The sequence below is a fragment of the Pseudopodoces humilis genome, chromosome 8 (assembly GCF_049639895.1).
Source record: "Pseudopodoces humilis isolate 2021_Gansu_Grassland_sample_001 chromosome 8, ASM4963989v1, whole genome shotgun sequence".
Taxonomy (NCBI): Eukaryota; Metazoa; Chordata; class Aves; order Passeriformes; family Paridae; genus Pseudopodoces; species Pseudopodoces humilis.
Window position 1 is genome coordinate 16,945,070 of NC_142207.1, and position 27,628 is coordinate 16,972,697.

The 27,628-nt window shown below is 34.0% G+C and overlaps 1 protein-coding gene across 4 annotated transcripts in view; it reads right to left on the minus strand.

The window, feature by feature from the left end:
- The window catches only part of KCNH7 (potassium voltage-gated channel subfamily H member 7), a 204,182-nt gene that overhangs the window by 21,982 nt on the left and 154,572 nt on the right, over window positions 1-27,628 (minus strand). For all 4 annotated transcript variants that reach the window (XM_088058811.1, XM_088058813.1, XM_088058812.1 and 1 more), the window contains 5 exons: window positions 17,705-18,130; window positions 12,763-13,162; window positions 12,091-12,290; window positions 1,907-2,159; window positions 490-695 (listed from right to left, as the gene is read on the minus strand). In XM_088058811.1, coding sequence (XP_087914937.1) covers window positions 490-695; window positions 1,907-2,159; window positions 12,091-12,290; window positions 12,763-13,162; window positions 17,705-18,130 — 1,485 coding nt within the window. The remainder of the gene's footprint in view (window positions 1-489; window positions 696-1,906; window positions 2,160-12,090; window positions 12,291-12,762; window positions 13,163-17,704; window positions 18,131-27,628) is intronic.

Genomic DNA, 27,628 nt, shown 5'->3' on the forward strand with positions numbered 1-27,628 from the left:
TGTAAATTTTTAGTCCTCTAGGAGGTAGAGTGCATGCCAAGATAAAGGAATTAACAATTCATATTTGAAAGGCAATTACATATTTTCTATTGCTAGACACAGAATGAATCTGGATAATCTGATTTATCCTTATTTTTTGGATGTACAATTACATTTAGTGTCAAAAGTTCCCCTTGTGGTGACCTAGGCTACAGCCATCTAAAAAAACATATTTTCCATGGCTTTAACAAAATCCCCTTGGGTGAAGCCCTAATACTATTTAAATATAGAACCAAATCCTGTTAGATTAACATCATCTGAATAATTTCATTGGTTTCTGTGGAGTTTAACTGCCTTCAGTACAAGCAATCAGGTGAGTATGTTTTTTTAATGGAGGATTTTAGTATTTCATTTTGTTAACCATAGCTTTTCAAATGTTATTTTCAATTTTTGTTACTGTGGACAGATTTGGCCCAATATTAAGAAAGGAAAATCACTTATTATATGTACCTTTGCAGTTTCATCTCTCAGATTGAAAGTTAGTTCCAGATTGGTGAGGAAGAGATCAGAAAATTCAGGGTACATATCCAAAACTTCTAGTAGATCTTCTCTCTGTATCTTATGTAAGTCACAGTAAGTTAAAGCTCTCACATCTGCATTTGACTTTCCTGGTTTTGCATAAAGATGTACCATCTCTCCAAAAATATCATTTTTCCCTGCAGAAAGAAAATTAAACAGAGATTATTATTTTAAACATGAGTAAGTCATTAAATTGAATAATGTATTTCTTTATCATAATGGCATAGAATACTTGGTTTTACGTAAAGTGATACAGTCATATTACCATTGCACATATATAAAGAAAAAACAGTATTATTAAGTATTAAAAGTGGAATTATTAAGATCAATGAAAACACATAGGCATATAACTGGACTAAGTGAAAGTTTCATCACAATTTTTCTTCAGTTTCATCAAAAGAACATGACTTGAACAGGTTCATTTGTCCTTTCTTCTAAAAGCATTATTTGGTGATTTTAATAATATTGTTATGATGACAAAGATGCAATTTCTATTGCTCAGTCCAGTTCAGGACTTGTCTGGCCTATAATACCATTTTGTTAAGAATTACATGAAGGAATTGACCATATTTGAAATATATTTTAGTAGAAAATTACTTAGTTTTTATATTTTTTGAAGGGCATGCAAAACTTCTAAGATGCAGTTTTTTTTGAACAAGCTGTTGAAACATATCTGCCTCTGTTTTGATACCATTACAATTCTTCCAATTAATGTTGATACATTTGCAATAGGTGTTTGTTAATATTTCTATTTAATTGCTCATTTTTGCCAAACTGCACCTAAACTTGATCAATGCAAAGCAGCTGCAGCCATAAACCACTGAAAATATGCTCTACACTAAGGGTTTCAAGAGCGTTACCTGCAAAATGGGGTCGGGGAGGAACTATGAAAACACTTGTGGAGAATAGTGATCATAGAAAGGGAGACAGATATTTCTGAAAATCTTTAGAAGACATTTTGAATGCCAAGAGTAGATCACTCCAGTTAGCAAATAGAGGAGTCTACATGTCTCAATACCTTCATCACTGTTCAAGAACAGGGTGGCCTTGACTTTTGATCTTGCAGCATAACAGAACTGGAATAATTGAATATCTGCTTGCCTCAACTTGCAGCTTAACTTTTACCTAGGGATTAATGAGACTAAATATATATCTTCAGAAATCCAAAGACTCTTGGTGGGCTCTTTGGTGCACACAAATTATTGCGGTAATGTAGATTTTTCTTATTATTTCTTTGCTTGATTTTAAAAAATATTTCCTGTCCCAGGAATATTTAAATTCAAATATTTAAAATAAATATTTATTTGGAAAATCTGACTCTTAGTATGCCTTGTAATAATGCACTTACCAAGAATGGCTACAACAATGTCACTCTTAAGGATTTCAATGGAGCCTCTTGACACAAAATAAAGAGCAGTGAGAACATCTCCACAGTGCACTAAAGTGTCTCCAGGAGGTGCATGTGTTGTCTTAAATTTCATAGCCAAAGCTCGAAGACAGCCTTTACTGGCCCCCTGGAAAGCTTTGCAATTCTGAAGCAAATTTTGATTGAGGTGCAGACAAATGTCAGCTTGTAAGCATTCTGGAAATCCCTTCAGGACCTGGAAAGACAAGCATAAAGATTTCATGCGAATGCTATGAAAGTTCTTGATATGATTTGTGTTTTCTTTCTGGACAAAAAGAAAGAAGTGACCTACAAATAGACATGGCTCTAAGAGCTGTACGAGTATTAAAATTCAACAAATGCACAGTGTAATCTATATTGCAAAGCTTTTACAATGTGAGTACTCATACAAATCCTAATCTATACAGTGGTTACAAAATATGCTGTTAAGATTTCTTTCATTGCAAGAAATGGTATCAGGGAACTTAAATGACTATACTGCAGTAAAATAACAAGACAGTGATAGGGGAAGTCTTGACTGAATTTCACTTATTTGGACTCATATATCTATTTCCTTTTTATCAATTTTCAAAGTACTACATTTATTATGAGAGGTTTTTGCTGACATAACTGTGATATTTGTAAAATGAGAGCTTTCTGAAGAAGATCATATATTTTTCAGAGAGGGGGCATTTTATTAGGATTTTTATGTTAAATATTTTCTGCTTGCAAGTGTAGGACTTCAATTTTTATCAGAAAAAGCAACATGATCTATTGAAACAACAATGTTATGCAGATTTGCATAGACAGATGATTCATTCAGCAAACCACAGGGCTATTTGCTGTGGTCCTTCCTCATCTTTTACTCAGAACAATCGGAGTTCTCCTGAAGTAGAATCATAGGATTCCTCTTGAGTACCATGGCAACATGTTAATTTTGTTTAGAAGGAAAGAAGAGAGTTATTTACAATGTGGTCATTATGTGTGAGCTTTTCTAAGTTCTCTAGGATAATATACCTCTGATTCTTTTAGAATCTATAAACATTTCAGCTACTGACTTCGAGTACCGTGAGTGACTCCGCATGGTGACACATTATGACATGCCACCTTTCTTTGTTATATCCTGTTATCTGCTGTCAGTGATGTGATTGGGTCATTTGCTTTCCCTAGGGGACAGCTACAAGTGTTGCATATTACTAAAGGCAAAATATGTACTGATGCTACAAGTCTTATGAATATGTGAACAGGATGTGTCTCTTTCTTATTAGATAGGTCTAGTATTTCATCTTTGTTTATCTTCTGCACTGTTTTTCTATAAATATGAAAACATTTCTGCAAAGAAAAGATATATCCAAAATGCATTCACTTGTTTCTATATTAATTTCTACTTCAGAACAAAAAAAAATCCTGTGCACTCATTCTCATTGCAGAAATATACCCATAACTCATATCCCTTGCTAGTGAAGATGAACACATTTCTGATATGAGGCTTCTGTCCGCACGACCCAGACTATGTTTTAGAAATGAGATATTAGAATCTTTAACAGAATTTAAATGTTTCTGTGATTTCTAATGGAAATCAATGCTGTGAAACAACGTTTTAACACACATATATAGAACATCTATATGTATAGAACAATCTTTTGAGCCTTACAGAATTACCACACGAAATTCATACATCCTCAGAAAAAGCCAGCATTCAACAATAAGCAAAAGAAAATATGATAAATCAAAAACTTCTGTGGTGTCACTATGTTTTCAGTATCTATCACACCACTAGAAACACCTTGGTATCCAGTTATGCTTTTTAATATAATGTAATTACTTTGAAATAAAAAGGCTGTAGATTGGTAGGAACTTATTTACTGAGCAATACTGAAAAACTGCGAAACAAATTTGTTCACCAAATGGAATGAGGAGAAAAAATTGTGTTTATTTTGAAATTGTGCTCTAGTCATGTGAGTGTAAAAGCCCTATTTTGAATTAATTTGTTTGCTATTAATCTATCTGAATACAATTTAGAAGAGCTCCATTTTTTATAAGATGTTAAATAGGAAATGTATTTTGAATTCAGAAGTACTTACAAGAAAACTGTATTTGAATTGTCAGGAAGTCATGAGCACTTCGAGTACACTTAGAATAAATTGATTTTTCACATCAGCTGTTTATCTGATTTTCAAAGGATTGTATTTTACCATTAAGCAAAACCCATGCAGACCATGTGTGTTATATTGGTTATATTTCTGAAGATACTTTGGATATTCCCTTATAGAAACAACTATTTTTATAATTAATAATTATTGTGAAACTGGTCTAAAATCATTGCATATCAGTTAATAGTTATTCAAATGGCAATAACATCTGAAGGATACCAGCCTCTTTTCAAGCATCTGTGACTAAAAAGTCCCTGCTCCATGGAGCTTACACTCTAAAGTAGTTTTAGACATCAGAGAGGAAAGACATCTGCTCTTTAATATCACAGTTTCAAAATGCCTAAAAGGAAGACTGAGTAACATTGGTTCCCAATAGAGATTACTCCATTCATACAAGCTTAGAAATTGAAGAAAGAAGCCAATTTGAAGATAAATTTGTTAAAACATCGGCAAAACGTACATTACCAAAAAGAGCTTACCATATTGAACACAATGTATGTAGTGAGGTGTTTAATCTAAACAGTAGCTGACACAATACAGAATTTGATGTTTCCAGAATAAGTTTTATGCTGTGCAGTACAGACAATATTTTGCCAACCTGTACTCTCAAATATTTGTTACATTCATTCTCATATTCTGATTTTCATAACTGAAATTGTATTGAAAATTATATTATATGAGACAATCAACATCAAATTTATACACACAAATATTCTCTATACTAAATATCAGAGCATCATTCATGCAGTCTTCAAAAAAAAATTGAAAATTATAAAACTAGAATTGTTATTTAATAACATTATAATCAATGAAAAATTCAAAACTAATAAAACATTTAAATACAGATTTGAGTTTCAATTGTTCCATTCTTTCCTAATATACTTCTATTGTTATACATGGTATCTCCTCAGTTGTGATTCCACGGCGCCCTGGTGAGAAAAATCTTGGATTCTCATGGTTAGAATCATGTTTGTAATCAGAACTCATGCATAATTCAAGAAATACACACACATATTTTTAAAAAGACGTGTAACAAGGCAGGAAATCAGCTTTAGCCCTCCCCCCTTGAAAAAGAAAAAGTAAAGGAAAATCAGTTTAGATGGTGTGGCCACAGGCTCCACTTGTCTGTCATTGATAGTTACCAAGTCCAAGTTCAGTTATCTCTTCCTGTTCGGAATAAAACTTACTTGACATCAAATAACATTGGTTTATCAATGTGGCATGCTTACAGAGGAGGATAATGTCATCCACAGTCACATAAAATATTTTACATGGAAGAAGAATATTTTACAAGGCTTTGTGAGGATAGTAGGGACATGATTCGTATCGCCTTGAAGAATGTGATCTTTTTATGGGAAGAGGGAGTCCAGCTTCATTAAATTCTTTTCTCAAGATGACAGCAAGGTCACTCACACATTTATCAGGCACATTTGTGACAACAGACTTGGACACATCTTTGTGCTTTAATTTCAGGCAACAAGCAAATATTTGTGGCAAAGATAACTTGGGTTTTTTGGATAAATTATAAAATTCATGACAATTTTTAGATTTTTTTATCCTCAGTTTTGCAACAGGTACTGATGTATGTCTTACACAAAATATTTTGAAAGTATCTAACTTGAAGCAAACCAGGATATAAACCAAAATAATTTTCATTAAACATGGAAATACCACATTCCATACCAACAAAATCACAGAATGATTGAGGTTGGAAATCATCTTCTTGTTGGATAGATCATCTGGTCCATCCTACCTGCTCAAGGAGGTCTACATAGAGCTGGTAGCCAGTGTGATGTCCAGATTGATTTCAAATACCTCTGAGGACAGAGCTGCCACAACCTCTCTAGGCAACTTCTGGCAGTCCTCAGTTATCCTCACACTAAAAATCTGTTTCCTGGTGTCTGGTCGAAGCCTCCAGTTTCAGTATGTGCCCATTACCTCTGGTCCTGTCACTGGAAGCCACTGAAAATAAATGTGTTCCACCTTCTTTACACCCTCCCTTCAGGTATTTGTTCACATTGATGAGATCCTCTGTGAGCCTTCATTTCTCCCATCTGGCTGAGATGTCCCAGCTCTCTCAGGCTTTCCTAGTATGAGAGATTCTCCAGTGCTTGCAGCCTTACAAACAAAGATACTCCTTTAATTCTGCATATAAGTTTATGCTGCACATTTTCTGTGCTGAAATATAGGTGGGATAATTAAATACCTAGCATCAGCTGAAGAGAGCACAAGAAAGTTCTTTTGTGTTATGCTGTGTTTGGGGTATGCTGAAACTAGCAGCTAAGGCTTTCTTGTCCTAGAACCAGTCAGACTTGTTTGTGAGCGGCAGGTGCCCAGCATATAGAGGATAAGGGGGCACTCCCAAGTTCATCTGAGAATTTAAGATGGCATAAATTGAAAGAGGTTTCTGGTCCATCTTTATCTGTTTATTCCTGCCTTGTCTTGCTATCCTTGTGAAATGGTTTGAGAAACTGATCTGTACAAAAAATTAACACAGCAAAAAATTTGAGCAGCTGAGGGTACAAAGAGGCAGAAGTAAATTCACTTTGTGTAATGACCACTCATACTTAATATCTATTTGGTTCTCACCAAATGTTATGGCTGTGTTGACATTGGCATCAATAAATGCTGAATAAAATTCTCAAGAAATTTGAATAATAAAATTTCATCTTTATATTAAAAATTAACCTTTTGTCTTAGTTTGTTCAGAAAGAATGAGGAAAATGAATATTAATTCATATATTTGGTGAAATAACCTATGTATTTAATTTTCATCTTCTGCCAGTCATCTAATTTTAAGGCTAACCTGAGACTCTTTAGCTGCACAAACTGCGCTGCTTAGATTTTGAATTAGGATCTCTGTCCCCTGGTAGCTGTTTCCTCTGATGGAGAATAGCGTGGGATTTAGTTCTGTCACAAACATTAGACTCTCAAAATTTAATAACATCATCTAGGCTAAACATTTCTATAATTCAGCAATTTTATTTCTAGAAAGAATTTAGAATTTACTATTCAACATTCCTGTGATAATTAATTTCCTAAATTAATAATTTCTATAAGTAGAAGATTGAAACATTTCCAAGGTCTTTTTTTTTTAGAAAAAAAATAACGAGGCCACAGGTGGCAATAAATCTGCTCCAGAACCTCTTGGGCTCTTGGGCTCCACAGAGAAGAAAGAATATTTCTGAAAAATTGCACAGAATGATTTTTTTTGATGTTCAGTATGTTTCTTTTCAACAGTTGAGAGAGAAGAGAAGCAGCATGTAATAAAGAGCTAATTCACCTTTCAATGAGATTGAATTCTGGCAACCTTATCAAGAATAGGATCTTCCATTTTCAGTGATTGCCACAACACAGTTGTGTGACATCTTTATGCTGAAATTAGTGAAGCAGCCATGGACCATTCTTCTACAGTCTTATTACTATTTCTGAATACATCTGAAAAGTGATCTCTGTGATACGATACATTGCTGAACAAATTTCTTAAACTTTGACTCCCTTACCAAGAAAAGAATTTTAAGTCTGTAGAAGTTGAAGATTGACCAGATCTGCATATTTAAAATAATATGATAGTTGAAAAATTAATTGCTCTTGTTTTTGAGTTTTTAGACCACAAAATACAATGCACTGAGAAACTGAAAGAGGATCATTTAGAAATAGATGGGAATTCTGGAAAATATTTTTTCTATGAGGTCTTATTTTCTATAACTCAATTCAATGTAGGCATTGAATTACATTTTTTAAGTTGTCTTTTTTAGAAAATGAAAGAACAGGTTTATGGCTAATCATAAGCTACTTCCTGGCTGGTTTATATGTCATGATTTCTGTTCTGACATATAGGCAAACAGCAAGTTCCAACATGATTACATATTCCCTCAGTTTAACAATTTACTGCTAGGTTTTGTTCCAAACACATATAATTTGCATTAGCCTTTCAGTGGTACAAAGAATTTTTCCTTGCTGTTTTTGAAATTTCAATTTACTTTTCTAATCCTCTGCTTCAAATACATTAGTGGCACTGGTTCTATTGATAAAACTGGTTTTGCTGTAAGAAGTGATCACAGTGGGAGGAAAAGCAAGAATAAAAAATGTAGTGATGGCAACCAGGTATCAGTGGCCAATTTCTTACAAAGGAAGCCTGTTCAAGGCAATGGTGAACCTGCTCTATTTGCTAATATAGAATTGCTGGTTCAAGATAGGTGTGTACTCTACTGTACTTGCATGATCACAGTGGCAAAGACAGTTATCACAATGGTGAAATAAACCATTTATTTGGATGCTTGCAAGAGAAATCATACATTCACTTATAGAAATTCTGACTTGCTCTCCCCTTTTGTGCTACTGGGCAAAACCCAAAACAAAAAGACATCTTTCCCACATCCAAAATCTTAATTAATGTTTACATTGGGCTAAACACTTTTCAGCTTGTCCCACAGTTACTTCTTCAAACTCTTTTCAAATGTAAAATAAACCAATAAAGCTATTCAGATGCACAGAAGATCCATGGAAAGAAAGGGTGGGACAGGATTGTAAAAAATACATGCATAACTTAAAAAGAAAAATCTCAAATGCTAATCTTTTTAGGGTAAGCATCATAGGCATGCTATTATCAGTGCTGGACTGATAACATAGGAATGGAAGAGGAAATAGAAGGCAAAAATAATTTAGGAAAAACAGAACAGGATAATTAAAAATATTACAAGAATTGGATTCTTTGGGACTGTTGACATCTTTCATGAGACAATATGCAATGTAAACATTTTTTCTGTAATTTGACTTTGCCAGTGTATATCACAGGGACATGATTTAAATTATGCTTATTCTATAGACTCAAGATTTTTATCCAGATTAAAATAAATCCCAAATCCTGTTTATCCAGTCCATGAATAATTATATGGAACTGTTTTTAACCAAAATACATTATGTAATGGAATATAATAAAAAATATGTAGAAATGGAGCAGAAGGGAGCAAATGAACAAATAAACAAGGTCTCAGCATATTTCACTTGCAGGTCTCTAAAGCTAATTTTATGTTTAGTCATTTCAAATAATCATTTGATAAAATATTATCTTCTGGTTTGCAATCTAAGGTGTAGAATTTTGTTTAGAAAATCAAGTTTAGTCTTAGTGCAGTATTACTCCTGAGATTAAAAAGGTTTCTGTTTAATCTTTTTTTTTTATGTTTTATTTTCTATTTTACCTGGATTCTTAAATATATTACTGAGGATAATTTAAAGCATCTTTTGAATTATTTTTTTTATCTTTCGATATTATTTTTTTATATATATATGAGTACGTGTGTACATATGTTGCATGTATATATATATATATATAATATAAATTATTATGCATTTCATATTTCAAAGGAGAAAGACGACTACATTTTTTAATTTTTTCACCTTTCAGATGTGAAATGAAGAAAAAAATATACTGGATGAAATTCTGCCTTCAGAATTCGCAAAAAACTCCAAGTAAACATGGGAAGGAGTCAAACACATTTGTCTGAGGACAGTATTAGTCCTTCGTTCTTTAAATGCAAATATTTCATGCAAAATTAAGTAAAAAAACACATGCAAGTCCAACTCATATGCACATGGCTAACAGCCAAGAAAACTTCATTGGTGCGTGTGTTAACATGCATTTATGGTTTAAACCAAGAGCATTCACACAAAGGAAAATGCAGAATGACCAGCAGCATGACAACTTTATTAGTGACATTCCTATAGAGCAACTATCTAATGCAAACCAATATGCACATGACCTTTTTTGGGCAGAGAAGCATGACTTGAGTTGTGGGGTAAAACAGTGATAAATAAATGTGGTTAGATTAGCATTTTTTCATGTCTAATTTTTAGTAACCATTTTGCCCCACATCTGATTCTACTTGGATTATTTCCCTTTGCTATCTACCCCTTCATCATGCAAAAAGTTACAATTAAAATTAGAAAGCATTGAACAAGCTCTAAACCCAACAGATAACATGGATATTCTCCACACTTTATACTGGAATTAAATTTGATATAAATACCTCCTGCTCTTACCAGTGGGTGGTGTTATTCCATGTATTTAGGTGTGAAGCAGACAGGAAAGAGATAAATCTTTCATAAGTACAATGTAAATCACACAGTTCTTATATTATCCTTGTACTAAGGGTAATACGTTCAAACTCGTAAAGGAAATAAAGTGATTGACATAAAACTTGAGGGATAGAACTGTGAACAGAATAAGGAATAAAATACAAAAAAACAAGATAATAAACTTGAGGGTTTTTCCACACTTTATTGAAAACAAATCCTCCATAGTGCCTCACAATCATATTGCAGAATATGAGCTATTTAATCCATTTAGTTGTTGCTTCACATTAATGACAAATCCAAGACTAATTTCTGTACACCAGTTTCTGAATTATGCAACTTTTCACGTGACAACATCCAGTTATAGTTACTATTTCATGTGAACCAGGTGTTTTTAGTACATCCATTAGTGGTAATGAATTAGTTAAGGCATATATGATTTTGTAATATCTTCAGAAATAATTCAGTGAGCTACTTTAGGCTTAGGTTGAACACACCTGCCACTGAAGGGCCTGATCCTGCAAAGTGCTGAGTACCCACAATTCCATTGCCATCAGAAGGAATTAGGGCTATTCAGTGCCACACAGGATGAAGCTACTGATGCTGCCTATCACTGCAGTAATCCCCAGCAGAGGTTTATACAATTGTCCTTGTCCTGCCCTGAACATATTATCCCTCTGGAGGGGACACATGGCAGTGGCAGGTGAAGCCAATAAATAAATATATTAATTTTCTACTGTATTTTTAAGATCTGCTTTACTTAATGGTAACCATAAAGTCAAACTGTCAATGATTCACCTTTATAAAAAATTTTAATCGAGAGCATTGTTTCTGTTAACTGCATAAAAATGTAGTACTCTGACAGTCATTCAGAACTGTATGTACAGATATCACATGAAAGCTGTTTGAATGCATGTCAAAATTTTGGAAGTTGATTTCTAGTTAAATCCTTACAAAAATATATAAATTTTTTTATTCTTGATAGCTTTCTGGAGAGTTCTGCAAAGTTTCTAATCTCCAGCTCTGAATAGTTCTGGAAAGCATCCCTACAGAGATACAGATTTACAGGTCCTTAAGATGTACAATGCCCTCAGGTGTCTTCAAACTGATGTTGACTTTTCAGAAAAAAATGTTTGTATCTCCAGAAAATAAGACAGAGATATAGATGCTTATTTTTGCTCACTAGCAGATTGTTATTCCTTTTTAGCTAGCCATGTATTTATAGAAGGAGATGTTAAAGAGGATTTTTTATCAAAACCAGAAAATATGAGTGCTATTCCTTGTCAGTTCCTAGGAATGAGTTTCTGTGGATGGCTAACTGTTGTGTTGATTTTCAGTGTAGAATTATGTAGTTGTGAATGCAAGATAATTACTTTTCAGATTATCATGTGATTCAAATATTTCTCTTTAAAAAGAGCAGCTAAACTTGCCTGCTCCTCTCCTCAACCCATTCCCAATATAACTGTTCTAGATTACATGGAAGAATTTTGAAAAATAATTGATCTCCACAGGTTTTATAGAACAGTAACTTTGTAGATATCAACACAGGTACTCCAGTTTGATAGTAGAAGAGGAAAATCAAGGCAAAGAAGAAACAGAATTCTGGAACACCTATATCTGAAATAAGAAACCTATGAGTATTTTTTCTTTATTTAAGCTTACAGAAGTCACCTGCAGTTCTTGTTTTCCTATACACCGTGGGAATTCAGATTTCTGGTATACCTGGCAATAACCTAGGCAGTGAAATGCTTGTGCACCAAGCATATAGAGAGTGGCTTGATTGTCAGTAACTGAGATATGCATACACCTCCTTAAGCTTGTGTTTTGCAGCTTATAAATACTAAAGACTTAGTCTCTTTCTAATTTCTTATGCATTTATCTATTCCTCAGCATGTCTGCCTGAAAAACAGATGAACATACCATGTTCATGTCAATGCCATTGGTGTATGTCCATGCATGCTGGAAGTATTCCTCCAGTCGCTGCCGCAGAGGGTTCGGGATCTGATGAAAGCGTATGAACTCCTTCACTCGCAGCATCTGCATGTGATACCGTGCAGTTCCCGAGTAGAGTCTTTGGATTATTGCAGATACGTTTCCAAAAATGCTAGCGTACATTAATGCTGGATTAAAGAGAAACAAACTTACTTAAGCCATATCATTGGGCTTTGCAGATGAGTATGGCAAAGTAAAAGTTAAGAACACAGGGAAGAGTTAAAAAGGTCTGCATACATCTATAGGTTCAGTTTTAAATAGAAAAATAAAATATAATTGATTATCCAAATATGACGGACTACAATTTCCTAAATCCACTCCAAACTCACCTTCTTACCTTATACAGGATTTGCTTACAGACACTGATATACAACACAAATATTCTGACAGTTTGGATAACAGATTTTGAGTAGTCAAGCAACTTGATTACTTCCTGACACTGAATGAGTCACAACATATTTTTGCATGCAACCTTCCTTTCCCTAGGAATTTGCCCTTCCGGCTGCATGCTTATAATCTTATTAGTTTAGAATGTTAAGCCATTTGCTCAAACACACAGAGAAAAAAAAAAAGATTAAAATCCACAATAAAATTACTTACAGCCAATCAACATGACACAGATGGAAAAGATTTTCTCTGAGTTGGTGTTTGGAGACACATTTCCAAATCCTACACTTGTCAGACTGCTGAAGGTAAAATAAAGTGCTGTAACATATTTGTCCTTGATGGATGGTCCAGAGCTTGCATCACTCTTATTGTAATGCTTTCCTAATTGTTCTCCTAAAGAATCCAACCAGCCAATCTTGTGAGCCAAGTAAGGTCTTTCTACATTTCCAATGGCATACCAAATGCAAGCAAGCCAGTGTGCAATTAGTGCAAATATGCACATGAGGAGCATCAGAACCGCAGCACCGTATTCGGAGTATCTGTCCAATTTCCGTGCTACCCTCACCAAACGCAACAGCCTAGCTGTCTTCAGAAGGCCTATTAATGTAGTTGTCTGTAAAAATAAGATAGAAATTAATTTTCTCTATATCTGTGCAAATGTGTTCTCATGAATAGTAAGCATGAATAAACCACTAAAAATTCCATTATTTTGGGGAATCAACACAAAAAGTAGAAGAATCCATTTCACGTTAATCTTAATTTAATTTTCTTTAAACTATCAATTTCATTTAAAACCAGGGAAGAAAATAAGGAATGTACATTTAAAATCAAGATATATTGAAGTTATCATTATGTGCTAAATACCCTTTCATGTTGAATATTTTACTTGATCTGAACTCTTCAGTCGACTATAATGGATTTAATGATCCAACAGATTAATGATTTTTTAACATGATAAAATCTCAAAGTTATTGGAACTGCTCAGAATTCTATGACTGTCCACATAAGTAATAAGTATTCTTGAACAAAGCTGTGTGACTGTATTTGATCCTATTTTAGAAACTTCTTGAAATGCTCTGGCAGACATATTCTAAAAAGAGAAGTAATAGGGCAGAAGTGTCCCAAAGAGCATATCTACAAGATTCCTCCTGTTTGTAATGGTAAGAACATTCATACAGGTGAAAGAAGATGAAGCACTGTGAACAGAACATAATGGAAAAGTTACTTCAGACCAATTTTTTTGCATCTTGCAGGTGTAATGACAAGATCCAGTAATAAAACTACTACACCATTAGAAAAATAAATCGGGCAGTTTTAAGCAGGAAAGTATTTCAAGATTTTCATTGCAGGCTTATGCTATTATCCATTGCATCCTTTTTGAGGCTCTGATATTTTTAAAGGACTTTAGAGGTTATTAATATAAGTTTTCAAATTTCAATTAGTAAATAAATTTCATACTTGGTAATTCCTTGTAGAAGGAATGGACAGCATTGTAAAGAGGAACAACTGGATTGAAAAAAAAACAACCTCAGCCACCTCTTTTCCTTGCATTAAGTCTGAACATATATTATTCAGTAAATGCCAAGAGTGCACACATTAATTATTTTTTTGCTTGTTTGTTTGGTTTTTGGGTTTGTTTTTAACATACATGTATATTACATGACAATTAAAAGGGAAGCCTTACAAACCACTCTGACAGTAGTATGCATCACATTAAAGATTCCTTGCAACTAATACTAGACTAGTTTTTACGTTTTATTAAATCATTGCATTCACCACGTTTCTGAGTAAAACTCCAAAGCTCTTGGAACAAAACAAGAGTTTTGTTGTCTTTCTTGGCTGCATTTCTCAGTGGACAGCTCAATAAAGTTCACATTTTCTGAATAAATGAGCAAGAGGACAATGTATGGTAACACTTTAGTTCAGTTTAACATCTCAAATAATAACTTTAGGGTGAATTTCTTATTACCATTAACGAAGGTTAGTGACCTCAATAGTCTGAAAGACCACACCCCTCAAAATGCTACGCCTAGGCTGAGATTCAGAAGCATGTGAATATTGTGATTAGGTTATTTTTTTGATAAGGTAGATCAGGCTTATATATTTATGATCCCTTAAGGAAAGCTAAGATTTGCTTTTAGTGGGGTGTTTGAAACATTCTATTAGAGATGTAGTCATCTCTCTATGTCATGCAAGAGACCACATATTCTAACAGTGCCCCTTAAATAGATCAGGTGGTAGATTGCGAATCTATGATATGTCAACACTGTTCCACCCTATTCTTAGGATAAAACTTGCTAATATTATTCATCCGCAGTGTCAATCCTATACTTAGATACATCAGTTTGAGCTCTGGAGTACACGGAAGGTATATAATACAAGAAAACTTCTTCTCTTCAAGGGTAAAATCAGCATGAATGAGACTAGATATGCTTAAAGCATCAAGAAACTCATTCTGAGTTTTAATTTTCTTTAACATAGTGGGGAGGCTTTAACGCTAAAATAGAGCTGGCAGTTGAGGTGAAAAACATGGTCCCCAAGTTTTGATGCGCCTTACATGCTGCCCACTTCTACATAGATGTAGCCTTCACACAGTAAGAGTACATCTCCCATGTGTCACTTGGCCAGGTCAGGGACAGAAGTTCTTGGTTTCAGAGCTACATCTCATGTAATGTAATTTTGTTGATGTGCTGGAATACTTCGATCAGCACAACACCCAAGGAGGCAGAGGTCCTACTCTATCAGTTACCTTGCCCCATCTGGTGCCAACAATTAATGTCTGCAAATAGCAGTCTGACAGATGCTGCTCTCTTCTCTGAATTGCTTGCTTCTCTGTTTTCATCATACCTATCTGCTGGACTACAAGTTCAAGAGTAGCTGGATAATCACATCAGAATCTTTTATTTTCTCTTCTTTCCTCTCCAGCTGCTCATTATTTTTATCTTCCCAAGTATCAGGGAAGCCACCTAACTTTTACAACACATGCACAAAAAAGAGTAAATGATTTACTACCAACCATCATAATTTTGAATCTCATTAAGTAGGAAAAAACCCCTAAAAATTACATTATTTTCCCTATTTTAGAAATTGGAAAGTTAACCATCTGACTCTGTTGCTTATGGTTGAAAAAGTATGGCTCAAAATGAAGCATTTGGATAGTGCTGTATGTGGTATTTGGATTATTATCTCCGGTCCTTTCAAGACTCCATTTGATATCAAGGTGCTTTAAAGCTGCATGAGCACACATGGAGCTCTCTTTAGAGCTTATGTTGTTTAATAAAAAGACCATTCAATACAATTTTTCATTGGGGATCTTCTTTGAAGAATCTCTAGATAACAATAAAGAGCTATTTCATAAAAAAGACAACCCTTATGACTGAAAAAATTCTATTAAATGAAAAATGCTCCATTCTGTCAGTTTTACATTTGCTTCTTCTTGCTAAACTATAAAAAATGGTGAAATATTGCAGTTAGCAATGTAGGAAGAAAAACTGCATTAAGTAGCAGCTTAGAAAAGTGATTGACATATTCAATACCATGAATGAGAGAGAGAAGCTATGATGACATGGTGAATGGAACTCTATATAACATCTATATAACATCATTGCTGCTTAGATAAACAAACCTGTTTTTCTAGGTAGAGAAACTGGTCAATTACTAGATTTTTGAGGGAATAAAGAATCAATTTACTTATATCTGCAACAGTGAAAAAGTCATTACATGGTCCAATAATTTCTGTTTCAACTTCCACATTTTTATATTTGTCTACTCATCTTCAAGAATGCACTTGTTTGTTACTGTGATCTGCAACATTATCTTACATTAAAGTTATTGCTTTAGCATGATTTTAGCACCTGAAACTTTACTCTTAAGAACATCTGTAATAGGGGAGGTGTGGAAGAATGATGATCAGGGGCACTCCTTCAATGAAGTTTGGAATTGATCCCTGTTGTAATCCTTTATTTTCCACACTTCTAATCACTGAAAATAATTTTTGGCAATGGCAAGTGACCAATGATCAGAAAGGAATGTAAAGCATGCCTGAAGGGGAATGCTGTAGTCTGAGTTAGAAGTATAGCCATTATGAAAATGTTTGTCTTTCACATGTCTGTGCTTTCAAAACCACAGAAAAAGTTATCTGCAGAAAGATGGACACCTGCCAAAAATAATGCAAAAGGTGATCAAATTTTCTCTTAAGTCTCTGGGCTTTTTAGTCACCTTCTGAATAAAAAAGTTCTCTTCTGGTAAGAGAACTATTAATATGTTCCCTCTGTCCTTTATATTACTCTCTCCTTATTGCTTTCCTTAATAACATTTATTTTTAGTCCATGGTTTTAACTCATGTTTCTCTAGACTCCTCATTTACCTTTTGCTTGGTTTGCTTGGTTTTTAAAAAAACAACTTCTGCATTCTGTGCATCACAGAAAAGTGAAACCCAATTCTCTACTTTTCAGAAAAAAAATTATTTTCTCCCTTCTTAAATGAAATAAAATTGTTTGGAAGAACTGGGTCAGGAATCCAGAATATAGCATATATTGTATATACCTTTGGGCCAGTTTTTGGGTGCATATATTGAGCAGTTTTTTACTCTACTGTAAGGCCTGTCAAGGTAGTATCTTTTTCCTTCTTTTGATAGTCCATATTCTTGATAAAATTGACAATAGACAAATCTCTCTGATAACCAGTATAGTTTATGCTACAACTAATTTGTTTTCTGTCAAATAAACCTCTGATCTAAATATTTTGAACAGAGAAAAAATATTTTAATGATGCAACGCCAACACAGCACTTACATGCATTGTGGGAAGTTTTTAAAAAGTAAGCAACAAATCAAAGCAGCAGTTCTTATATGAAACCATTCTTATATAAAACCAAGTCCATCATACACAATATATTTATTATTTCTAAAGACAGTATCAAATATGATATAACTGAAAATCACTAGCTGAATCATTCAATGTTTTCTGTCATCAATGAAAGCTAATGCTGAACATTATTCTACAAAGGAAGATTTAATTTTAGTTTAATTTTAAAAGATGGGATGGCAATACTTAGCAGCCTATTAAATGACAATCAAAAAATACTTCAGGATACACAGAATACCATCATTAAGTGAAAAATTAAGATTTAAGATTTCTTATTCATTTAAGCTTACCTCTTCAGAGCCAGAGCCAAAAATCAGCAGGTCAAAAGGTATTGCAGCAACCATGTCAATTAGGAACCAGCCTTTGAAGTAGTGAATTGCTATTTTTGCTGGATCACTTACCACTTCTTCATTCTGGTTTACATATGTTGTTCTGAAGTTTATTAGAATGTCAATGATAAACATAATATCCACAATTAAATCTACAACATTCAGTGGGCTGCAGGAATATCCACACTCTCTCCTCTTCCGATCTTCACTGTCATTCAGAAGGAAGGCAGCAGAGTAAGGGGTGAATATGGCGGTGTATATGACCAACAACAAAATGAGCCAGTCCCAGACGGCTTTGAAAGGACTATAGTGCAATATAGTAAACTTATTGATGCGGGGTGTCTGGAGTTTATATTCTGGTAGAACATCAGCCCCCAAGGATAGAACCTAGAATAAGAAATATACCACATCAATAATCAGACAGTGTATGTACTCCAACTTCCAGTAAACATAGCAAATACAAGACAAAAAGTACTTCACTGTAGTTTTGAGGATTAAGCTACAGTTACTTATTGTTTTGGCAAACTAAATTTGGGAAATTTATGGTGTCTGCCAGGTCAAATAAATTCATTGACAATTTTGCACAGTAGGTTGATTCTTGTCCCCTGTAGCAAACATTAAGAGGCATATCTTATATCCATAAAATCTGCATTATTAAGCATGTCATCAAATTCATTCATCCATGGCATGATAACCTTGCCAGCCTACTCATGGCCAGTGAATGACTTTTCTTGCAGTGACGGAGTGTTTTTCTCCCAAAGCAAATCTACTATCATTGGCTTACATTCCCTACAAAAAGAGTTTACTCTCATTAGAAAGTGTAGGCAATCAAAATTAAAAAAACAAAACAAAACAAAACAAAACAGTTAGAGAAAAATCTGTTAGTGTCCTTGACAGCTATCTACACTTTGAGTTTTGTGGTGTGAAAAACCTTCATGCACAGACAAATTTCACCGAGGCTATAGTTCTAGTTTAGCAAAAGGTGTGACAAAAGATACCACAGGAGTATTGCCTTTTGCTCCACTTCTACTTTTGTCAACGCCTAAAGCTTATTATTCCTTTAAAAGTATGGATTTTTTTATCTGCTGGTGTTATCTAAGTTGGATTTCAATTCTATTTGGAAGGATTATGTTTGTAAGCACTGCTTAATTCGCTGGCTCTGGGCTTGAAATGTTTGCTTTGTTGCAAAGACCAAACATTGTGTGTGCACCAGATAAAACAAATTTCCTTTGGCTGCTCTTTCAGTCTGACTGAGCTCTGACATGAAGGAAAAAAACCTTTAAGGATAAAAAGGTATATTATATTTTGTCTCTATTCAGCATTTGAGATTGTCAGCAATGATGATAATTATTGCCTTCTGTGCTGCAAATGATCTCCAAATCCTATGGGACTTGGAACACCACTTCATTTTACATAGACCGATTAACAAACATCAGATGGTGACAATCTTCAGTTATTACCCATTTGGGCAATATTCATGTTCATGAAATCTTACACTCTTTTTCCACCAGTTACTTCTGTTTATTCCTTATTCTTCTGCTATTTAAAAACAATTCTATTTTAAAAACAAGTTATTTCAAAAGCTATTAAAATGAATAATTCTACTCAAATGAAATGATGATTGGAAGGGGATATATATTTTCAGTGATATATATTTTTCAGTGATATTGTCTGCTTTTATTGGCTTTCTTTTTACAGTTAGTATTTTGGGACTTCAGATTTCAGCCTGTTCAAGACTGAGGGAATCCATGCTCCTCAAACATAATCTTATAAAATTCTAAGGGTCAGCTCACTCTTTTCTGTTTAATTGTGTTGTATAAATCTTAGATCCTATCTTTAGTAGTCTAAGTGGTGCTAATCTTATTCAAATTCTACTCTGAAAATGTTGTGAGAACATGGGGGTTTAATAACCATTCTTCTTTAAACTTGAGGAAAGAAGCAATTAAGTCATCCAAAAGAATACGGGCTAGCTTCATGCAGCCACTAAGCACAGTGCTGAGCTGGTGGTAGAGGATGTTCATCAATTTTTTGTATTCTAACTAAGACTTGCACTTAAGTAATGGTACTGGCTGTTTTTTTATGCATTGAACACATTAGCTGACAGCAAGCTGAAGCATTGCTTAGTATCTTAAGCAGTCTTAATATTTTTAGTCCCTTACCTGATGAGTTGACAAGAAATGTTTTCTTAGTATTTGAGAACAGTGAGTATATGTGGCAAGTGAACTGCTATTTATAAATTACATATCACTGTTCTCCTGCTGGATTTTCAGACAATGAAGACAATGGATTAGGCAACAAGGACAATAAAGCCTACTTCACATATCTTTCTGTTGCTTGAAAATTCCAGACACTGCTTCATTTCAGAGCAATGCATAATGTAAATTTGACTAATTCCCCTGAAAGCTGACTCCTAATCTAATTCTAGTTACATTTATTCCTAAATTGGTTTAAGCTGCGTTAGGCAAAACTGGAGTTAAAAAAACCAAACAATTGGACAAAATGAGGAAACAGCAGTATAAAAGTGATCATAGCAGAAATGCATTCATCTTCTTCTTGGTGATAGTTTGTTATACACACAACACAGGAGAGGCTGAACTGATTGTTGTGAGTTTCATATTCATAATTTTATATAGAATTTTACATTTCTATATTGCTTGCTCCCATGCAATGAGAAGTGAAAACAAACACTCCTATAACTATTTTGTTTGTTATATCTTGAGAAAGATATGATTATTTCTCAAATAAAAAAAATCACTGTTGCACACACACAAAAAAGACAAAACACATTATTTAGTTTTATGTTGACAGTTTCAATAAAGACTGATTTCTCTTTTTTTGTTGTATAACATCCTTGCAAAGCTTAAGTACTGACATTGGCCAGTGTTGGCCATGTTGGCTAGATGGAAGACTTCAGTCTACTTAGAAATTCACTCAGAAGAAGATGTTTAATATTTCCACTTGCTTAAAATAGATGTCATCAATTTCACTGTTGGTAAAAAGAAAATGTATTAACTTATCTCTTCTGGACAGTAAAACTCATACTTTGGATTGTAAAAGAAGTAGTTTAGGGAATGAAACATTTTTAAGAGTAAGAAATGTGATTAGGACAAGACAGAAGTATTGCAGTGTTAAAACATCATTGAACCTTGGGATAAGGCATGAAAAAAAAGCCAAGCATCCTTGCATCTTACTAAAAAGAAGACTATAATGCTGAGCAGAGAAAGTTATACCGGCTGTAATTGGTTTCTCTTAAGAAAAATTAGGAGTATTCAAGCTTGATTAAATACCACCTCACACTGGCTTTCCTGGGGAAAGCAGAAATATATTTATAATTGGCATGCTTTGCAAGCAGTATTAGGTGTTAAGGTTTAATCTATTTAAAATGAGAACATTTCAAGGTTATATTTTGCCTTTGAGTAAAGAACTCTGAAATAAAATTCAACTCCTCTGTTTCTGTTTATCTCATTCACTGTTGAAGCAGTGAATGACTCAATTGTTGATTCTGTTAATTCTGAAATGTTGAAACTGCTGGAAGTTAAAAGACTTCATTCAAACTCATTTTTGGTTCTGTGAATCTTGCTTGAGGTGTTTCAGAAAGACAGGGCTGGTGAACACCTTCTACACTTTTTAGGTTCATGGAACTCACTTCCTAAGACCACAAGTTCAAGGTGGCATTTATTATAGAAGTATTGCAATCAGATACCCAGAAAAATATGGAGTGAGATCAAAGTAACTGCCGTAAATTAGCACAGTTTTAGATTTTTCTTTCTGAACTGTTTGGTAGCTTTCAGTTCCTCAAAGATAACTAGTTCATGAAAATTGAAAGAAAATACATTTAAGGACAATGAAAATTTATTATTGGCTGCTATTCTGTAAGCAAGAGGAGAAAGGAAGTGTATGTACCAGAGGTGTACCAGGGGGAATATCAGGTAACAGTTAATTAAAAAAAAAAAGATTCAGTAAGCCTTATCACCTTACACTGGGTTACACTGCTCATGGTCATGTCATGGTGTAATTTTTTTTTTTTTTGTGGCAGTTCTATCATCGTTTCCCTCAAGAAAACTTGCCTGGTGCCAGATATAATTTCTGCCCTGTGTTGTGTTTAAAACCTCTTGTTTTGCACAGTGTTTTTTGATGAAGTTTCAATGAGCCAGACTGGGTTGATGTGTTTTGCATCACATTGGCCATATGCTTTACTGGCTAACTGGATTGTGTAGGGTACTCTTGCTGTATTCTCTGCAGCATCACATGCAGAAACAGTATTTAACCCTTCCTCTTCCCTTTACAGATTCATTTATAAAATAAAATATGTAGGCAAAATGTTATACAACATGTTGCATGACCTGGGAATTTTACTCTGGTCTTTGTTACTGAATTTCTCAGTGATCTTCTTAAGCAAGCTTCTTAATCTCTCTAATTTCTGTCAAGTAATGACAGTAATATTTACAACTGAAAGTATCCTAAAAGATAATGAGCAGAAAACTTTCATAAAAGCTGCTTTCCAACAGCAGTGGGCTCCCATAATTCTTACTTCTCTAAATTTAGTTGATTCTTTTTGTTTTTTAAAATTAATTCACACAAATATTTGTCTTCTCCGTCACCAAAAGAAGTGTGACTAGCAGTCAAGAGAGGTGATTTTCCCCCTCTATTCCACTCTCATGAGACCCCACCTGGAGTGCTGCATCCAGCTTTGGGGTCCCCTGCATGAGATGGGCATGGTCCTGTTGTAGCAAGTCCAGGGAGGCCACAAAGATGAGGAGGGGACTGGAGCACCTCTCTTACAAAGACAGAGTTTGGGTTGCTCAGCCTGGAGAAGGCCATAAGGAGAACTTACAGCACCTTCCCATATCTAAAGAGGGACTACAAGGAAGTCAGAGAAAGGTTTTTTGCAAGAGGACAAGGGGGAATAGTTTTAAAGTACCAGAAGACAGGTTTAGATTAGATGTTAAGAAGTATTCTTTACTGTGAGGGCAGTCAGTCAGTGGAACAGGCTGCTCAGGGAAGTTGTGCATGTCTCATCCCTGTGAGTATTCAAGGCCAGGCTGGTTGGGGCCTGAGCAACCTGGAGCAGTGGAAGATAGCCCTGTCCATGGCAGGGAGATTGGGATGAAATAATCTTTAAGGTCTCTTCCAATACACATCATTCTATCATTCTATGATTTTGCTATTCAAACTGTAGTTTCAAGAGGCTCTGAGAGACCCACATATACATATCACATGTATATTCATAAATTTTGTACTGAGGCATTTTTGTTCTAAATTTATTAAAGAATGCAAATGCACACAGTAAAAACCAAAGATCGAGAAACAAAGAAGCAAATAGTATATGAATTAATCATAGCAGAAATAATAAATTATTAATGCCACCATGAAATGTTAAATAAATATTTCTGTCAAACCATTGCATGGATTAACAGCAGTATGATTTCATGGTTATTCTACCACTTCATGAGAGTAAGTGTAGAGCGGGGTTGTTACATGCTTCACCAAGGCTCTTCAAGTGACTACAGAGCTATGGAAAACACATGAACATGGAAAAGAACTAGGAGCTGTGCCTGATGCTTTCAAGAAGCACTAAACTCATACCATGAACATATTGCAAGTGCATGGACCAAATACAATATGCAAGTTATTCAGAAAATAGTAGACCTTTTTCACTTCTGCTAAAAAGTTGCAATATTTTTTGTGCTGTATATTTCCAAACAAACAGCAGATAGGTGACTAATGTACATGAAGAATATGTAAGATATTCACAATCCAGGTAACACCTTTCATCTCAGACAGGAGTACTGCATATCCAGAAAATTTGAACAAAGAGCAATGTTTACAGGTGACAAAATATCAAAAAGAGGTATAAGAGCTTGGGTGAAACCCAACAATTTTAAGGCAGATGGACACAGGGATCCGTGTTAAAAGTAGACGTGGAAGTTTGATGAGCACAAACTTTAACAAATTAGATGGTACTTTGCTATGTCTCATGACCAAGCGTGCCTCATATGAAGTGTATGTATATTTAAATGGTGTAGTTATATTCAGTACTAAATACTGTTTTGTCACTGCTGCTTTTGCAACAGATGAATTAAAGTAAATTTTGTACTAACAGGGTTAGCTACTGCATAGCACCTCTCATGTTAAGAGAATTTCATAAACATTTAATAAAGTTCAAACTATAAATATAGTCCCAAATTACTTTGGGAACTTTAAAATAAACATTTATCTCATCCATAAAACATCTTGTGTGAAACTATGGAAGATGGTACCTGTTCAAATAAAATGTTCAAAAATTTATTTCTAGGAAATACTATATGACATGAAAAAATATTTTTTTCCCAATGTGTTGTTGCACTCACTCCAGCAGAAATCCAATGCTAGGCACACAGCCCTGAGAACTGAGTGGATGATAACTCCTTCATCCTTAAGCCAGGAAGGATGTAGTAAATCAAGAAACACATCAGTTCCTCATATGTTGAGAGACACAAATATCTACTATGAATAGTGATTTAAGAAACTCACTGTATAAAGCATATTCAACACCAAAATATTAAATTACATGAAAATAAAAAGAAGAAACTGAACCAGGATAATTGTATTGTAAACATTATCATAGCTGGTGGAAAAAAGGGAAGGAATTTGGAACATCTGTCTCTTTAGATCCAATCCAAATTTACAATAAAATGTCTTCCTTTTAAGAGATAGTTTTGAACTAATTTTCAGATCTTTATCAACAAGGCTATTAACAGTATTGGACAGGAAAAACTTGGAAAAGAAAAGAAATGAGAAACATGAATCAGACTTCTAAGCTAAAGCCATATTCTTGTAATTGTTTTTGTCCTGACCTTAAATCTGAATGATAGAACACTCAAAATGAGGTAGTATTGCTTCAGCTTTAAAATTATTTTAATAGATTTTATAGAACTGTCTTCTCTTGAAGTAGCCTCTTCTGTATCTCTTTTCTCCTGTGTATTAGTTCTATTGAAGCTGCCAAGCTATAACTAGCAAGTACACCTCTTTCCTTTTCCTCTCTGTTCATATCATTACCACGAGACATCCACAGACTAGACCTCCTAAGGAGATTTCAGAATCTAAAACCAACTAAAAATAAATATTACATGAGTATTAATGAACAAATGGAATTTAAATTAACATTGCCTCTCTGATACTAGGCATTACCTAATTCCCCAGAAGACTATGATGCACTTTCATATTTCAGTTATCTTGATGATTGTCTTCCTTATGCAGACAGGAACAATTAAGATTACACCAGTATGAAAGAAAGGTGAAGTGCTCTTGATTTGGTGCAAACACATCATTATATAAGGCTTTAATGTATCAGCATTACAAGGTATTTTTACATGTAAATGATATTTTTACATGCCTTTCAAAGGACTATTTTCAAAGTTACTGAAGAACATCTCCTGAAATACTAATGGTGGAATGTTAATAATACTTGCCTTCTTGTCTTACTCCCTTTATCTTTATTAAAGTCTTTAAAATTATCTAATATGACTATTTGTATATAACACTGAACACTAAAACATTCTCTGTGAGACAGTTTGTAGTAAAATTATGAGGTCTTATATAGAAGGTTTTTTTTTTTATTATTATTTTTACTATGTCCACATATTCACCAAGTGTAATTTTAGGTAGATATTGAAACAGAACTTTTGTTATTAGTGGTGGAACCTGAAAATTCAAATCTTATTGGAGTGTATTCTAATATTTTTTTTTTGCTCCAGATATCAATCTGTCACTATATGAAGCTTGTTTGAGAGCAATGAGATTTTCTGGGAGTGCTAAGTGCCTTGCTGAGGCCATGAAGTGACGAATTTTTATATAGTTATCAAAAAATTATATACATCATATTCAGCTAAGCATATTTACATACACAGCAACCCAAAATCTTCAAATGGTTAAAGAAAGTTATGCTTGTCCAGTGGTTAAAACTGAAGAAACATATTTTCTCCTGTTAAATAACATTGTTTAGGTTTCAGGGAAATAATATTTATTGGATATTACTATCAAACAAGACTCTCACAAAAATTGAATATATATAATATCTCTAACCTATAGTTCAATTTTATTAAGCTCGATATTAAAAGACAGGAAGTATTTTTAATATTTTCATTTTCCATGAAAATATTAAGAAATGGTATAATAATCTTAAACCTCAGGAGCGTTTTCCTGCCAGTCAGTATATAATTACTTTTACATTGGTGGATAATGCATTGTCAGAGCAACACTTAGAAACACATAGATTTACTGAGAGCATTTTATTGATCTGTAAAAATTAAATTAGAAATATACAAATTATTAAAGAAGATATTTACAAAGAAGATATTGACTTTTTTTTTAGCAAAAGCTAAAAACAGAATATGTATTAAAAGTTATTTAAAATTCACTATATTATTTCAGAAGACAGCAAATGTTATCCTTCAACATTCTAATGAGTTTGTGAGTTATTCATTGCTCTTCTGCCAACACTAAGCTGCTGACAAGCATTTATATGTCTGAAAACAAATTATCAAGGGCCAAATTTCTTATAAGGGTTTAAATTATTGTGTGCTATTTTCTATCATCTGTTCATAGCATGACAATAAAATAAGCAGATTTTGTGCTTGTTGATGTTATCCTTATAATATTTATGAAAAAAGTATTTTTCATTATTATACATTTTGACTGGTTTTCTAGTTGTTAAATACTTTGATTGGATAAAGAAAAGCATAATAGCTCTAAGAATTTCTGAAGTGTATGGAGTGATAATGAAGTATCTACATTCACAGTTTGGTTCTATGATTACGGTACTTACTGACATAGCTGACAGGAGTACAGGAGAAAGGAAGAAAAGATCCTTATGCATATCTTCATATTTAACTTTAACTTTCAGCTTCATGGTAAATAATTTTTTCCATAATATGCAAAATAAGCAAACTTTAGTTTCTAGAAAATCTGCATTTTGTAATTGGATCCCACAGTGTTTAAAAATGTATGAACTGCAATTGAAACTGTTCACTCTGGTAGGGAGAAAAGCTTACTTTAGAAATTATCATCTTCCCTGTGGCTCTCCTTGTTTGTGCCTAATGAGCAAATCCCAAACTTTTTCACTTAAAGGAGATATTTAGTCTTAGCATTCTGCCCAGGTTACCCAAGTTCCTCTCCCAACACACTTTTAGGAAAGTTAAGTGCATTTCCCAAACTTCTATAAAATTTAGCCATCAATATTTTAAGCAAAAAGCCATTTGGCAAGGGTAAATGGAACAGACTGCATAAATAGATGCCAACAATCTGATGATACAAATGGTATTTCATTAGTAAAACTAGCCTATAAAAGCATGATCCAGATTTCTAGGGCCACACATTCAATTTATTCTGGTTAGGCACAGAAAAAGTGTGGATTTATGACCATGGAGAAGTGGGGACACAAACTTGCCTTTGCTCAGCCAGTAGCTGGATCTTACATTAGACACTTTATTGTTTTACAGTGCAAAAACTTATTTTAGTTTTGGGAATTGGGAAAAGACATGGTATGATCTTCATGATGATTCTTCACTAAACACTCTGGTATTTCAACAGAAACGGTAACAAAACAAAAATAGCACAGAATTAGTGAGACAAAAGTAAGTCCTTGAGAAGTTCTACCTTGCCCGTGTTATGCTAAATGAAGCCCATGTTTAGGAGAGAACAGGATGTTTCATTTATGGATTTAACCAGTGTCTTGATTCTGGCTATGAACGAGTTAATTTTCTTAGTAGCTGATACAGTGCTCTGTTTTGGATTTAGTATGGGTATAATGTTGACAACACAAAACACACATCAGGGTCTTGGTTGCTAAGTGATGTTCACCCTAAGTCATGGGCTTTTCAGTTTCCCAGGCTCTGTCAGGGAGCA